General features: G+C 41.9%; 1 protein-coding gene across 2 annotated transcripts in view; it reads left to right on the top strand.

Moving 5' to 3' along the window:
* The window catches only part of UBTD2 (ubiquitin domain containing 2), a 113,471-nt gene that overhangs the window by 50,439 nt on the left and 49,209 nt on the right, over positions 1 to 13,823 (top strand). For both annotated transcript variants that reach the window (XM_048859872.2, XM_075131342.1), the window contains exon 2: positions 7,331 to 7,567. In XM_048859872.2, coding sequence (XP_048715829.1) covers positions 7,331 to 7,567 — 237 coding nt within the window. The remainder of the gene's footprint in view (positions 1 to 7,330; positions 7,568 to 13,823) is intronic.

The raw sequence follows: 13,823 nt of genomic DNA, 5'->3' as shown, positions 1-13,823 counted from the left end.
ACAGCATTGACAGGGTTGAAGGGGAGTCCCATCTGGTCGGCCTCCACTGAAAGAAGGCTTCTGTGACAAGGGGTCTCTGGGGGAAAGGGAGAGGTATCTGCTAGCCATGAGAAAGAAGATCTTTCATTCTTGAAACTGCAGTGCTATACAAATAATATATTGACTTTATAAATGTCTTTGCACAGCAGCCTGTATCTTGACCAATACTTGTAAATTTGACCTCTTCACCCTGAACTTATATTAAAGCTGGACAAACTTTTTAAAGTAAGATGCAGAAATAGACAATCTGTTCGATATATTGAAACCCAGTCACTTCTACTGCTAGACTTCAGCCTCCCTGTTTGACTCCTTTAACCAGACCTAACTTCAACATAAAAATGAAATAAACCATGAAATTAGTAATCACTGGCTAGATCATGTTGTTTATTGTGTTGTGGTAGCTGTATTGGTCCTAGGATATGAGAGACAAGGTGGGTGAGATAATCTTTTATTAGACCAACTTCTATTGATGGAAGAGACAGAGACAAGTGAGCTCTGGGTTGCTCAAAAGCTTGTCTCCGTCTCTTCTGCCAACAAAAGTTGGTCTAATAAAATATCTTTACCACTTTGTCTCTAGCTATATCATGACTGTTCTACCCACATAGGAAGGACTGGGCTATCTTGCCAGGACGGAATTGTTCTAGAATGGCAGAAATTACAGATCTTCCATGCTATCCTCCTCATCTAGAGCAGACCAGTTTTGGGGCCAAGGAAAGTGGGGGAGAACTGATGTGAGCATAGGAGAGGGGAAGAGATTGCCTATTCCAGTGCTGTAATACACTGTTGGATTGTTTGCAGAAAAGACTCAGTATTTGTAGAAAAAGCACTGTTAAAGAGTTGCAGGAAGTTATAACCCACTTTCATAATTAATGTTTGGGGGAGGAGGGAGAAGATCCTGTGGGATGAATTAGCATTTCTTGGGTTTATATGCAAACAAAGATTAGGCTAGCTAATGTTAAAGCAAATATCCACTGACCCAAACTGCCTTTTCCTTGCCAGAGGTAAGATTCCATTTAGAATCTGGTGCTCTGGCCATTTGTTTAAAAATGACACGTTTCATTGGTCTTTTAAGTTTATGTGGTGAGACACATTTTCATACGTTGTCTGCAAACGACTTTTCAGGAAACAATTTAAGTTTTAACAAGCTTGTTTTTAGCATTTCAGAATCTGCTGCCTAACTAACACACACATCTGTTTGGTCTGAACTGCATGTGTCACCATTGTTCCAGATTTCAGAGTAGCAGCCGTGTTAGTCTGTATTCGCAAGTACTCCTTTTCATTGTTCCAGACTGAGCCACTGTTAGTTTTTAGCTGCATATGCTCAACAAAGACTTGGAACATTATTATCTTGGCTTTGCCAGCAAACTCAGTGTCTGTTTTGTAAACAGTTATGTTTGCTGTTCTAAAATCTGGTAGATAGCACTTTTAAAGCAAATGGCACTAGTCCCATGTTAACTAAAAGCAATAAATGTATGTGGTCAATTAAACTTCTGAAAGAATATCAGTTTTGCAATGACAACACAGCCTGTGTGCTGAGCTACTTTGGCTTTCTGGTGGTTTCATTCTTGTCGTTCTTTAGTTTGTCGTTATCTGACTGAGTCACAACTCAAACATTTCCCTTGTTTTTTTTTTTAATCTGAAGAACGTGTGCTGTACCTACATATAATATGAAAAGTCACCTTGCTGTCTGAAATTCTTGTAAATGTTTCATTTTAATGAATTAACATTCCCAGATCCTAAAACATGAATGCTACTTTGAATTCATGTTTAAAAGAGGTGGTATATTGGCTGTGTAAAGTCAAACTGTATAACTCTGCTACCAGTAACCTTGGGTGTATTTCTTCATTCTTTAAAGAATGTGTGTGGATATAACATTCTTTCTGCAGTGCCAGTACAGACAGTGAGTAAATTAGGCTTCTTAAATACATCCTATTTGATCTTCTAAAGCCATTTAAACACTCCTTTTTTTATAAAGGAAGATAATTCATGTATATGCCACCGCATTCCACCAGCAATGGAAGGCGCATGCCATTTTCATGTGGTTTTTGGTTTTAAAATAGCATCTAGCTTTCACAGGTCAAGAGTGAGAGAGAAATATCTGTGGTCAGGGCCATCCTTACCCATACGCAAACTATGCAGCTGCATAGGGCACCAGGAAATTTGGGGCACCAAATTGCCCCAAATTTCCTGATGCCCTATGCAGCTGCATGCTGCTCCAGCGGCCAGCCTGATCCCCCAGCTAGCTGAGCGGACCAGGAAAGCTGCCCCCGCTTCCACCCCACATCCACTCCACTCCTTCCCCATAGTCTCCACCCCTGCCCCACCTCTTTCCACCCCCAACTCTGCCCCCACTCCACTCCTTCCCCTGAGCCACGTCCCGGGGAACTGCAGCAGGGGTCGGGTGCAGCCTGCACTCACCGGGTGGTGGGAAGTGTAGAGACCTGGCCCCAACCTGTTCCGTGCCTCCGGTGAGTGCTGAGGGGCGGTTCCCCCCGCCCACAAGTCCCAAGGCTGGGAGCCAGGGGAACAGAGCAGAGCCGGCTGAGGCTGGGTCACTCCACTTCCTGCTGCCCCGTGAGTGCGGAGTCCTGCAATCACCAGACGTGAGGAAGTGGAGTGACCCGGCCCCGAACCGCTCCGCTCCTCTGGCTCATGCTGGGGGGCGGTTTGCCCCTGCCCCCAAGCTTGCTCCTGCCCCCACAGACCTTGGGCACAGCCCCCTTCTCCCCCCCACCCCCTGCGGAGGCCTGGGGACATGCCTCCGCCCCTGCGGGGGTGCTGCATAGGGCACCACAATGTCTAGGGACAGTCCTGTCTGTGGTGAAGGGAATTAAGGAAGGAAGGGACATGCCTGGAATAAAACAGCCACTCTTTGAAAATATAACTGATACCAGAAACTAAGATTTTCAATTTGTTTGAAGCTTTAGTGAAAGTTGTGATTTCATGTCATTGGGAGTAAGATTATTTCATGTTTTCCTAATCTTTCATAATCTGGTAAATTGTTCCTATTCTTTGCAGTACAGTAGAACCTTAGTGGGTCCCCTGTTAAAAATGTCTTCGTTGTAGCTAATTGTAGCTGTGTATGTGAAAGGGAGGGGTTATGGAGAATATTCTGATTTAAATTGCTGATCTAAAATGTGTGGAATAAAGTTGAGAGGGACATGGGTTTTGTTTTGCTTGTGCCATCATCTTTGCCAAAATGAGCAGAGTATGGGAAGAAAGGAATGTCACTCACCTCACCCCTTGTAAATGTAGATTTGTAGAACGTTAAATATAAACATTTCTCCTGTTCCATCAGTGCGTTGAGATTTTTAAGGACTAATAATTAGCAGCTCAATTAAACAGAAACTGTATTCCCTGGACCTCAGTGGCACAGCAGGTGCAGTCTTATTTTGATCAGAGACAATTTGTCTTCTGTATTGCAGAGGTGGGGTGACGGATTAGGTCTTTTACTGCCTCCCTAACCAGACAGTGATGTTTGTGATTCTTCCACAGTACTGGAAATGTAAAGGCTCCTTCACTAAGAACATGTCAAGGGAATCTTCCCACCATATGATATGCTGGTCTCCTAGACTGATTGACAGACTAGGGTTGAGGTGCAGGGCTGAGGCCGGGAATGAGAGGTTCAGGGTGTCACAAACATCCTTACATTTGGCTGAAGGACATTTGTTTCCCCTGTAAACACTGAACTACATACTCAGTCTTGTGATATTTGACCAGGGTAGAAGTTCTTGTTTTTTTTCATTGCTTTCCCATGCTGCTGTCAGGGGAAATGACCCATTTTGACAAGGCTGCTACTGCCAGTGATGGATTCAAATGCCACTGTTTGTATTAAACTTTTACTGATAGGGGCTTTCCCCCCTCTCATGAGATAGTTTCCATCATGCCCCTGCCCTCTCTACAGTTCAGAAGATGTTTTACCAAAAAAGAAAAAAAATGAAAAAAATCCAAGATCAGTACAAGGTTTCACAGTTGTGCAGTTTGTACACAAGGCAAAAGTTCCAAAACAACTTTTGGGCTTCCCAAAATTTTAATATATTATGAAATATTTAGAAAAAAACCAGATAGTCCTGAGGATTTCTATGGTCCCAATCAAATACTCAAGGAGCTGACTGAGGAGATAGCTGAGCCATTAAAGGTTATCTTGAAAAGTCATGGAAGATGGGAGAGATTCCAGAATACTGGAAAAGGGCAAGTATAGTGCCCATCTATAAAAAGGGAAATAAGGACAACCCGGGGAATTACAGACCAATCAGCTTAACTTCTGTACCCGGAAAGGTAATGGAACAAATAATCAATCAATTTGCAAACACCTAGAAGATAGTAAGTTGATAAGTAAAAGTCAGCATGGATTTGTCAAGAACAAATCATGTCAAACCAACCTGATAGCTTTCTTTGACATGGTAACAAGCCTTGTGGATAGGGGGGAAGCAGTAGATGTGGTATATCTTGACTTCAGTAAACCTCTTGATACTGTCTCATATGATCTCATAAACAAACTAAGGAAATGCAACCTAGATGGAACTACTATAAGGTGGCTGTATAACTGGTTGTAAAACGTTTCCCAGAGAGCAGTGTTCAGTGGTTCACAGTCATGCTGGAAGGGCATAATGAGAGGGGTCTCACAGGGTCCAGTTCTGTTCAATATCTTCATCAGTGATAAAGGCATAGAGAGTACACTTAAAAAGTTTGCAGATGATACCAAGCTGGGAGGGGTTGCAAATGCTTTGGAGGATAGGATTATAATTCAAAATTATCTGGACAAACTAGAGAAATGGTCTGAAGTAAATAGGATGAAATTCAATAAAGTCAAATGCAAAGTACTCCACTTTTGAAGGAACAATCAGTTGCACACATACAAAATGGGGAATGACTACTTAGGAAGGAGTTCTGTGAAAGGGATCTGGAGGTCATAGTGGATCACAAGCTAAATATGAGTCAACAGTGTAACGCTGTTGCAAAAAAAGCAAACATCATTCTGGGATGCATTAGCAGGAGAGTTGTAAGAAAGACACGAGGAGTAATTCTTCCGCTCTACTCCGTGCTGATTAGGCCTCAACTGGACTATTGTATCCAATTCTAGGCGCCACATTTCAGGAAAGATGTGTACAAATTGGAGAAAGTCCAGAGAAGAGCAACAAAAATGATTAAAGGTCTAGAAAACATGATTTGTGAGGGAAGATTGAAAAAATTAGGTTAGTTTAGTCTGGAGAAGAGAAGACTGAGAGGGGACATACCTTTTCAAGTACATAAAAGGTTGTTACAAGGAGGAGGGAGAGAAATTGTTGTTCTTCAACTCTGAGCATAGGACAAGAAGCAATGGGCTTAAATTGCAGCAAGGGAGGTTTAGGTTGGACATTAGGAAAAACTTTCTTACTGTCAGAGTGGTTGAGCACTGGAATAAATTGCCTAGGGAGGTTGTGGAATCTCCATCATTGGAGATTTTTAAGAGCAGGTTAGACAAACATCTGTCAGGGATGGGCTAGTTCAGTGGTTTTCAAACTGCAGGTCGCTACCCAGTACTGAGTCACGGAATGTAAGGCATTGGGTCACTGTGTTTCTGGTCAGCGCCGCCAACCAGGCCATTAAAAGTCCCGTCGGCAGTGCTGCCTGGATAAGGCAGGCTAGTCCCTACCTGTTCTGACACCACGCTGCACCGCAGAAGTGGCCAGCAGCAGGTCCGGCTCCTAGGCAGTGGGGCCACTGGGCTCCGCATGCTGCCCCCATCCAGAGCACTGGCTCTCCACTCCCATTGGCCGGGAACCAGCCAATCGGAGCAGGGGGGTGCAGTGCCTTCAGGAGAGAGCTGCGCGGAGCCGCTTGTGCACCTCCGCTTAGGAGCCAGACCTGCTGCTGACCGCTTCCGGGGCACAGTGCGGACCATGGTGCCAGGACAGGCAGGAAGCCTGCCTTAGCACTGCTGCTGACCGGGAGCTGCCTGAGGTAAGCCCGTGCCCCAATCCCCTGCCTCAGCCCTGAGCCCCCCCCCCCAAACCTGGAGCCCCTCCTGTACCCCAAACCCCTTATCCCTGACCCCACCCCAGAGCCTGCACCCACAGCCCTGATCCCCTCCCGGACCCTGAACCCCTCATTCCCGGCCTCACCCCCTCACCTCAACCCTGTGCCCCAGCCCTGAGCCCCTCCCAAACCCCTCAGTCCCAGCTCTGTTGGGTCGTGGGCATCAAAAGTTTTCTTCAACTGGGTCGCCAGAAAAAAGTTTGAAAACCACTGGTCTAGATAATAGTTAGTCCTGCCATGAGGTCAGGCCTCTCGAGGTCCCTTCCAGTCCTGTGATTCTATGAATCATTGTAGTATCTGAGTGCCTAGGAAGATAGGGAAACTTTTAGGCTTCCAAAATAAACAGGGTTCTTTAATGTTATCTTAAGGATGATTCTGCTGGGCCAATTGCTAACAAACCCAAAGTGATAATTTCTTTGATCACCAGCACATGATTACATAATGGGTGGTTCTTCATAATGCTTAAAAACTGAACAAGTAGGCCTAATAGTATGGCAAGAAACCTTTATAGTTCCTTTTTAGCAGTCTCTGTGTTAAATGAATGTTGCTATAATTAAAGTGACGCAAATTCTCAAATATTTCATGTAAATGAAGTATCCACTATGGGAAACCTTGTAAAGTTACAATATATTCTTTAGCGATTTCTGTGTCTGCACTAAGATTTTAGCTTTGAAGTCATAAATACTTAAAAAGCTGAATAAATGCAAAAAGGGAAATAAGATGTACAAAGAGGACAATAAAAATACTTTGTTTTATAAAACTCTTATATTTAGTAGCGGAGCATAATTTGTGCAGAATTCATTGCTGGCAGAATAGAAAAGAAAGATCCTGATGCAGTATTGCCTCTGTGACAGTGGGATGCTACTAGTTGATTTGCTTCTCTCACTGTATAGCTGCTGTAGCATGCTGAAAGATTTTATTGTTTTATGAATAAGTCATGCAGGCTGAAGCAGATGGCATAACGAGTGAAGAGACAGTTACCAGGGGAGCTTGGAGAGAACTTCAAGGGCACTCAGGGAATCTTTAGACATTTAGAGAGGCAGGTATAATTGAAGAGGGGAAGGGAAACCCCTGAAAGAATTGAACCTGAGGGGGGGAACTTTTTGAAATGACCAGAGAGCCTTGAAAAAGAAATTAGAACAGTGTAGGGAGCATGTGCAGGATTGGAGAGCTTGTAGTGGACTGGAATTTCCAGAAAGAAAACTGAAGCTGCTCACAACTAAAATATAACCACATTGACTTTAGTAATGTGTGTTTGTATCTTTTTCTACAGTTGCTTTAGGTCGTAATCAACCCCTGAAAAAAGAGAAACCAAAATGGAAAAGTGATTACCCAATGACAGATGGACAGCTGCGCAGTAAAAGAGATGAGTTTTGGGACACAGCACCAGCTTTTGAAGGCCGCAAGGAGATTTGGGATGCCCTCAAGGCTGCTGCACATGCGTTTGAGAGCAATGATCATGAACTGGCACAAGCAATCATTGATGGTGCAAACATAACGCTACCACATGGTAGGTTTGTCTGAGATGGACAGAACCTGAGCAAGAATAGTAACAGGGTAAATGGGAATGGAAGGCTTGTGAGTATAGTTGACCATCTGGGAATAAATTTATGAGACACACAATATCCTAGAAGTCCTTGTTTGTTGATAGGTCACTCGATAATGACAGTCATTTTTCTCTGTTTACCATATTGATGTTGAAAGAAACCAGAATTTTGCTGGGATTCAAAAGGGAGCTGACAACATATAATCTTTCTAGTTAGCTAAGTCTCAGATGTATGCTGTTTAAAATGTGTATTAACACCTGCACTAAGGACATGACATACAAAGGCATGCTCTGTTTCAAGAGGTTACTTCAAAATACCCACATGTGATTTCCAGTACAGCTTTATTGTACCGTTGAAAAACCACCTCTTCTGGGCAATCCTGTTTGTCTTCTGGTCTATAGGATAACTGTATATGGCAGATTTCATGGTGTTTTAATTGATTCTTCACGGGGGAAGATCATCATCTAAAACACCTGGTAGAGTTTGCAAATGCTTTGAGATCTCGGATGTCCCTATTTCATGTGTTTTCACTTCTACTGAATCTGTAGTTTGACTTTTGATCTCCTTCTTGTGAAGTTCTCTTCTTTCCTTACATATAGCGGTCAGTGTAAGAAATAAACTGCTTCTCATGTTCATTGTTTTTAAGTTTAGCAGGATTTTGTTCCGTTCTAGTTTTTCTAAGGATTGTTGGTAGTAGAGGTAGAGATTTGAATACCCACTTTCAGGAAATCAGAGCTGTAGTTTATTTTAAGTATTTGATGATTGAGGATTCAGGAAATATGGGGAATAGGACCAAAGTGGAGCACAGGCTTCAAAGCTTGCATGCTCTGGTTCAGCTGTACTTTTAGTCTCCCATGCCTGAAGTGGAATGATGAAGTTCTGATAGGCAGTGTATACATTCTGACCTTGTTTTGCCTGAAGTGTTAATTCACAGTACAGTCCAAGGGGACAGACGTGAAAAATGGCTATCCGGGAGCTTCAGTTAACCTGGGATATTGTATGTGATCCTTTTGGGAGTGATCATGTCCAGACTTGGGAATACAACAATGCACTGGTTTTCACTTCGTTTCCATTTTGAAGGTTTTTCTTTGTAACCAAAAGGATCAGTAGGTTTACTGGTATCTAATTTATTTAATTTTATAATAAAATTTCACATAGATTGCTTCTCTCCATATGTTCCTATCATTTTAACCTCTGTTCTCTATTACCTTCATTCTCCTTCCCTTGCATTTATGACACTCGCTTGTTAAGTCTTTTCTGTCGTATTGGATTTTAGGCTCTGTAGGATAGGGACTATCTCTTAGGCTATGTCTACACTGGCAATGGTACGACAAAACTTTTGTCTTTCAGAGATGTTAAACCACCCCATCCCTCCCTCGAAAGACACAAGTTTTGCCCCAACAAGCACCAGTGTGAACAGCGCATTCCTGCTGACAACACAAACACCACTCAGTGGGGCTGGAAGTTTTGGGTCGGCAGGAGAGCCAACAAACAGCAGCTACACTGCACGACTTTTAGCAGTACGGCTGTAGCCACACAGCCATGTCGCTAAAAGCTGTGTAGTGCACACATAGCCTAAATGTATGTGTGGAGCCCAACACAATGCGGCTCTGATCCTGATTGAAGTTTCTGAGTGCTACCATAATACAAATGATTAATCAAACCATAACTGTTTTAGAAAATGAAAGCTTGAATCCTGGAGCACATTTCTGCAGTGAGAGGTGGATTCTGTGTCAAATTCAATGACTGGATTATACAGGATACTGATTATGAGATATTTTGACAGCATTAGATCATGCATTCAGTTTAAATTTTGCACAAGGGTACAAGTGAATTGTCATTTTCAGATGAAATGTGAAACTTGTGACAGCAAGCCATGCAAAGAGACTGTCTGACTTGTTAGATCTTTGCCATCCTAAAGATAGACTGGAAGATCAGTAAGTGTAGGAAAGGGTTCTGTAGGGGTGGGATGGTTTAGCACAGCCATTTACAAGCTTTTTTTGTGGGGACCCAGTTGAAGAAAATTGTTGATGCCAGTGGAGCTGGGGATGAGGGGTTTGGGGTGTGGGAGGGGCTCAGGGCTGGGGCAGAGGGTTGGGGTGTAGGAGCCAGACCTGCTGCTGGCTGCTTCTGGGGCGCAGCACAGTGTTGGAACAGGGAGGCACTAGCCTTCCTTAGCTGGGCAGTGCTGCTGACGGGACTTTTAACATCCTGGTCAGTGGCGCTGACCAGAGCGACCCAGTGACCCAAACTTTGAGAAATGCTGGTTTAGCAGGTTGCTGGGAGGGGTAGGGCTGTGCGTGGATATCCAGATGTGTACGTGCTGGTTTGTATATGTACATGTGTCTGCGCACATTCTTTATGGAAACCCACATGTTCAATGTGCAGTTTTGACTTGTTGATCAAATGGAAAAGAAATAATTTTCTTTTCAAATTCTCTTGCAAAGCATCTGTACCTATGTCATTGAGGGCATTCAGAGTTTGAAGTTTTAAATCCCAACTGTTTAACTGAGTGCCAAAAAAAGATGAAAAATCTGAAAATCTTCGGGTAATTAAGAAGGCACTACTTTGAACATTTTTAGGAATTTAGGAGGAATATTATAAACCATAGAAAATTCTCCCTTCAGTGTTACCTATAGCCGCCTCTAGTGCCTTGCTCACAGATGGTTGGGGGGTGTACACATATTTATATATACACAGACATATAGTTTAACGCTGGCATTCAGCCGGTAGTACCTTTGGGATACTGCCTGCCATAGGGAGACTGAAGCCTGTTTTCTGAGGCCCATACTGGAAGTATTGTACACAGAACATTTCTGAAATGTAGGAATTAAAATTGCATCACGTGCCCACTGTTGCCCAAAATAGTGCCTAATTTTCATGCTAACTTTCAGTTACAGGTAGCCTGTAGTTATAGAATGTTTAGAATCCTTGTCAGGTTTTCCAGGTGAGAAGTTTTTGATCTTTGTACAGAGAGAATAGTCAATATTAGCCAGTCAAGTAAGCTGGTTTTTTTTCGCCCCTGTTGTCTTCTGGTATGCCAAGTGTCTTCCCGGGTGGTGTTTCATTCTGTGCCTTGAACAGCTGGGAGGCTTGCTAGATCGAATGACCTTTACATTGCAAAGCAAGATACTTACTTTAGAAATTAATATCTCTGCCAATTGCCAAAGAACCTGGATGTCTTACATCGATAAATTATTAAAAGAAAGGCTTTCTGTTTATAGGCTCACTGTAACCTAACTGTTGTTCACAAACTTAGCTGGACTTCGGGGCTGAGGGGGAATCACATTTTAATCTTACCCTGTTCCAAATAACACTAAAAAACAGTGCATTACTTACAAGAAATCAACTACAAAACCTCCAAAATTAGTCTGTAAATGTGCAGTTAAGGAATTCAGTCACTCTGCTTCTGCCATATAATCTGTCATCACTCTTGCCTGATATGATTTACACCACGCAGCCGTCTTTAACTTTGCCTTCTTGGTTTGTTCTTTAAATGGATCCCCTGCCTCCATATCTTTCTTTGCCCTCTGGTTCCATTCAATGCTTGGCCAGTCTACTACCTTGCACCCCCATTCTGAGACCAGGCAGCATAGCTCCTTGCCCCTCTCTTGGTTCCTCCAACACTACACCTCTTTTATGTTTTAGACAATGGTCTGTGTACAGTTAAAGAATTCTGTATCTTGGTAATTTCCCCACACACACCTTGCCCCAAAGAACAAAACACTAAAAGATACTGCTTAGGAATGCCAACATGACAAAATGGAGTTTAGTCTATACCATTTTGGATTTATAATTCAGAAAAATAGAATAACATTAGCATTTTCTAATGCTTTAAAGCAGTATGGCTTTAATATTATATTAACATGGCTATTTGAATTTAATGAACAGCACTTTTTACATACATCTTAGCAATCAAAAAGAAAATGCAAAAAGTATATAATTAAGGTTGTGGTAAATCTATGTTTATTAAAATGTTGCAATGTTACTTTAACTTTTCAGCACACATTGTGTGTGTGTGTGTGTGTGTGTATATATATATATATATATATATATATATATAAAATTAAAATTTAATTGAAATGTGTCTCCGTTAACTAGATGACTTAAACTTTGTGGCTTGGTGTTTTCTGTCGTGTGGGAAGTTTCTGGTATACTGCACATGATATTTTTACCTTTCATCAAACAGCCCTGAAAGGGCTTCATTGCCAAGTCCAACAGCTTTCTGTTCAGGAACAATCAACTACAATGTGTCTTAAGACTGTGGGTTCTCCTCCAGGGGTATGCAGAAGTTTTCCACGGGGTACATCAACTTATCTAGATATTTGCCTAGTTTTACAACAGGCTATGTAAAAAGCACTAGCGAAGTCACTACAATATGACTAAAATTTCATACAGACAATGACTTTTTTATATTGCTCTGTAGACTATACACTGAAATGTTAGTACCATATTTATATTCCAATTGATTTATTTTATAATTATATGGTAAAAATGAGAAAGTAAGCAATTTTTCAGTACTAGTGTGCTGTGACGCTTTTTTGTATTTTTATGTCTGATTTTGTAGGCATGTAGTTTTCAAGTGAGGTGACACTTGGAGTACTGAAGACAAATCAGACTCCTGAAAGGGGTTCAGTAGTCTGGAAAGGTAGAGAGCCACTACTATCAACTAGCTAGGAACACGATTTTTCAATAAGCAGTCTTGCAATATTTCTTTATACATAAGCGTAACTGTCACATGTACTGTAGGCAACAGTTGTGTTCACTAAAAGTGGGGATGGTAATGCTAAATATATTGCTGGACCTTAGAAAGATCTAGTTAAGCAAACCAGCTAAATCTAGTAGACCTCTGTAAAGGATTTTCCTTCCCTTCATGAGAAAACATGCCACAGATAATATAGGTAAACATAAACTATATAAACAGAAAAGTGAAATATAAAATCAGATGCTTGAAAGAAATGAAACTTTGTCTATGCACATTTAGAAAAAATTCTAAACACAACTAAGGAGCCTGCTCTTGATTCAGGCATAATTCCCACTCTTTAGGGATCAGACTGTAGTTATGTAATGTTTTCTGCCTTTGGGTCTGGTTCGCTATAGTAAAGAGTAGCTTTTCATGTCGATGCCTAAGTGCTGTGTCCCTCTACTGATTTTTCCTTTATACGTTTTGCTTTAGCCAATGTGATTCTCTTTGAAAAAGGCATTTTAGAACCTTATATAACTTGAAGATGTTTACATGCTTTTTCAGTACTATATTGCTTCTCAACCTAATAGTTCTATTACAGACTGTACTGAAGTCCAGTAATACTGAGACCATCGACTCATATGTTTCATATAGATGCAGATTGACTGATCGTTTTTAGAGTACTTGAAACTTAAAAAGTGCTACGTAAGTGCTTGTTAATGTATATTGGATACTTCACAAGCAATGTTGTAGTCTACCTTATTGACCACTCCACTGAGGTGGAGTGGCAAAATGGCAACAAATACAGTTCTTTGACTTTGAACAGCACAGGGCAAATGGAAAAGATACTTATATAATAAGGGAAAGAATGACAAGTAAAATAGAACAGCTGACCAAACAGTATGCTTCTATGTAGATGAAAAGACAACCCTTAAGATATGTCTATACTACAATCAAAACCCCCTAGCTGACCAGGGCTCGGGTTAAGGGGCTGTTGAATTGTATAGATGTTCAGGCTCAGGTTGGAGCCCTGCCTCTAGGACCCTGCAAGGTGGTATGGTCCCAGAGCTTGGATTGCAGCCTGAGCCTCATCTACACCGCAATCAACTAGACCATTAACCTGAGTCAGCTGTCCCGGGCCAGCAAGGGCTGAGTAATTGCAGTGTAGGGGTACCCTTAAAGAGTGCGCGTTCAGTGGTATTTGAGTGTTGATTTTAATGGAAAGTAAAATGAGATGCTCAACTGTTTTTCTCATTGGGAATTATGATGGACCTCCTGCCAGAGCTGTTCTGTCTGATACTATTTTGTTATCAGTTAATGGGAAAAAGAGTAGTTCATAGTTCAAATCCCTGTTGTAGCTCTCTTACTTATTACTGCTTCACGTTCTGCAGTTGGATCCAGAGTAGATCACAGGGAGAGGAAATGGAGCTTTCTCCACACCAGTCAAGATTTTATAGACCTCTATCATATCCTCCCTTAGTTGTCTCTTTTCCAAGCTGGAAAATCCCAGTCTTTTTAATCTTTTCTCATACAGA

This window comes from Caretta caretta, chromosome 8, assembly GCF_965140235.1.
Source record: "Caretta caretta isolate rCarCar2 chromosome 8, rCarCar1.hap1, whole genome shotgun sequence".
In the NCBI taxonomy this organism is placed as follows: domain Eukaryota; kingdom Metazoa; phylum Chordata; order Testudines; family Cheloniidae; genus Caretta; species Caretta caretta.
The sequence above is the reverse complement of the archived record's forward strand: the minus strand, read 5'-3'. Positions and strand labels throughout refer to the sequence as shown.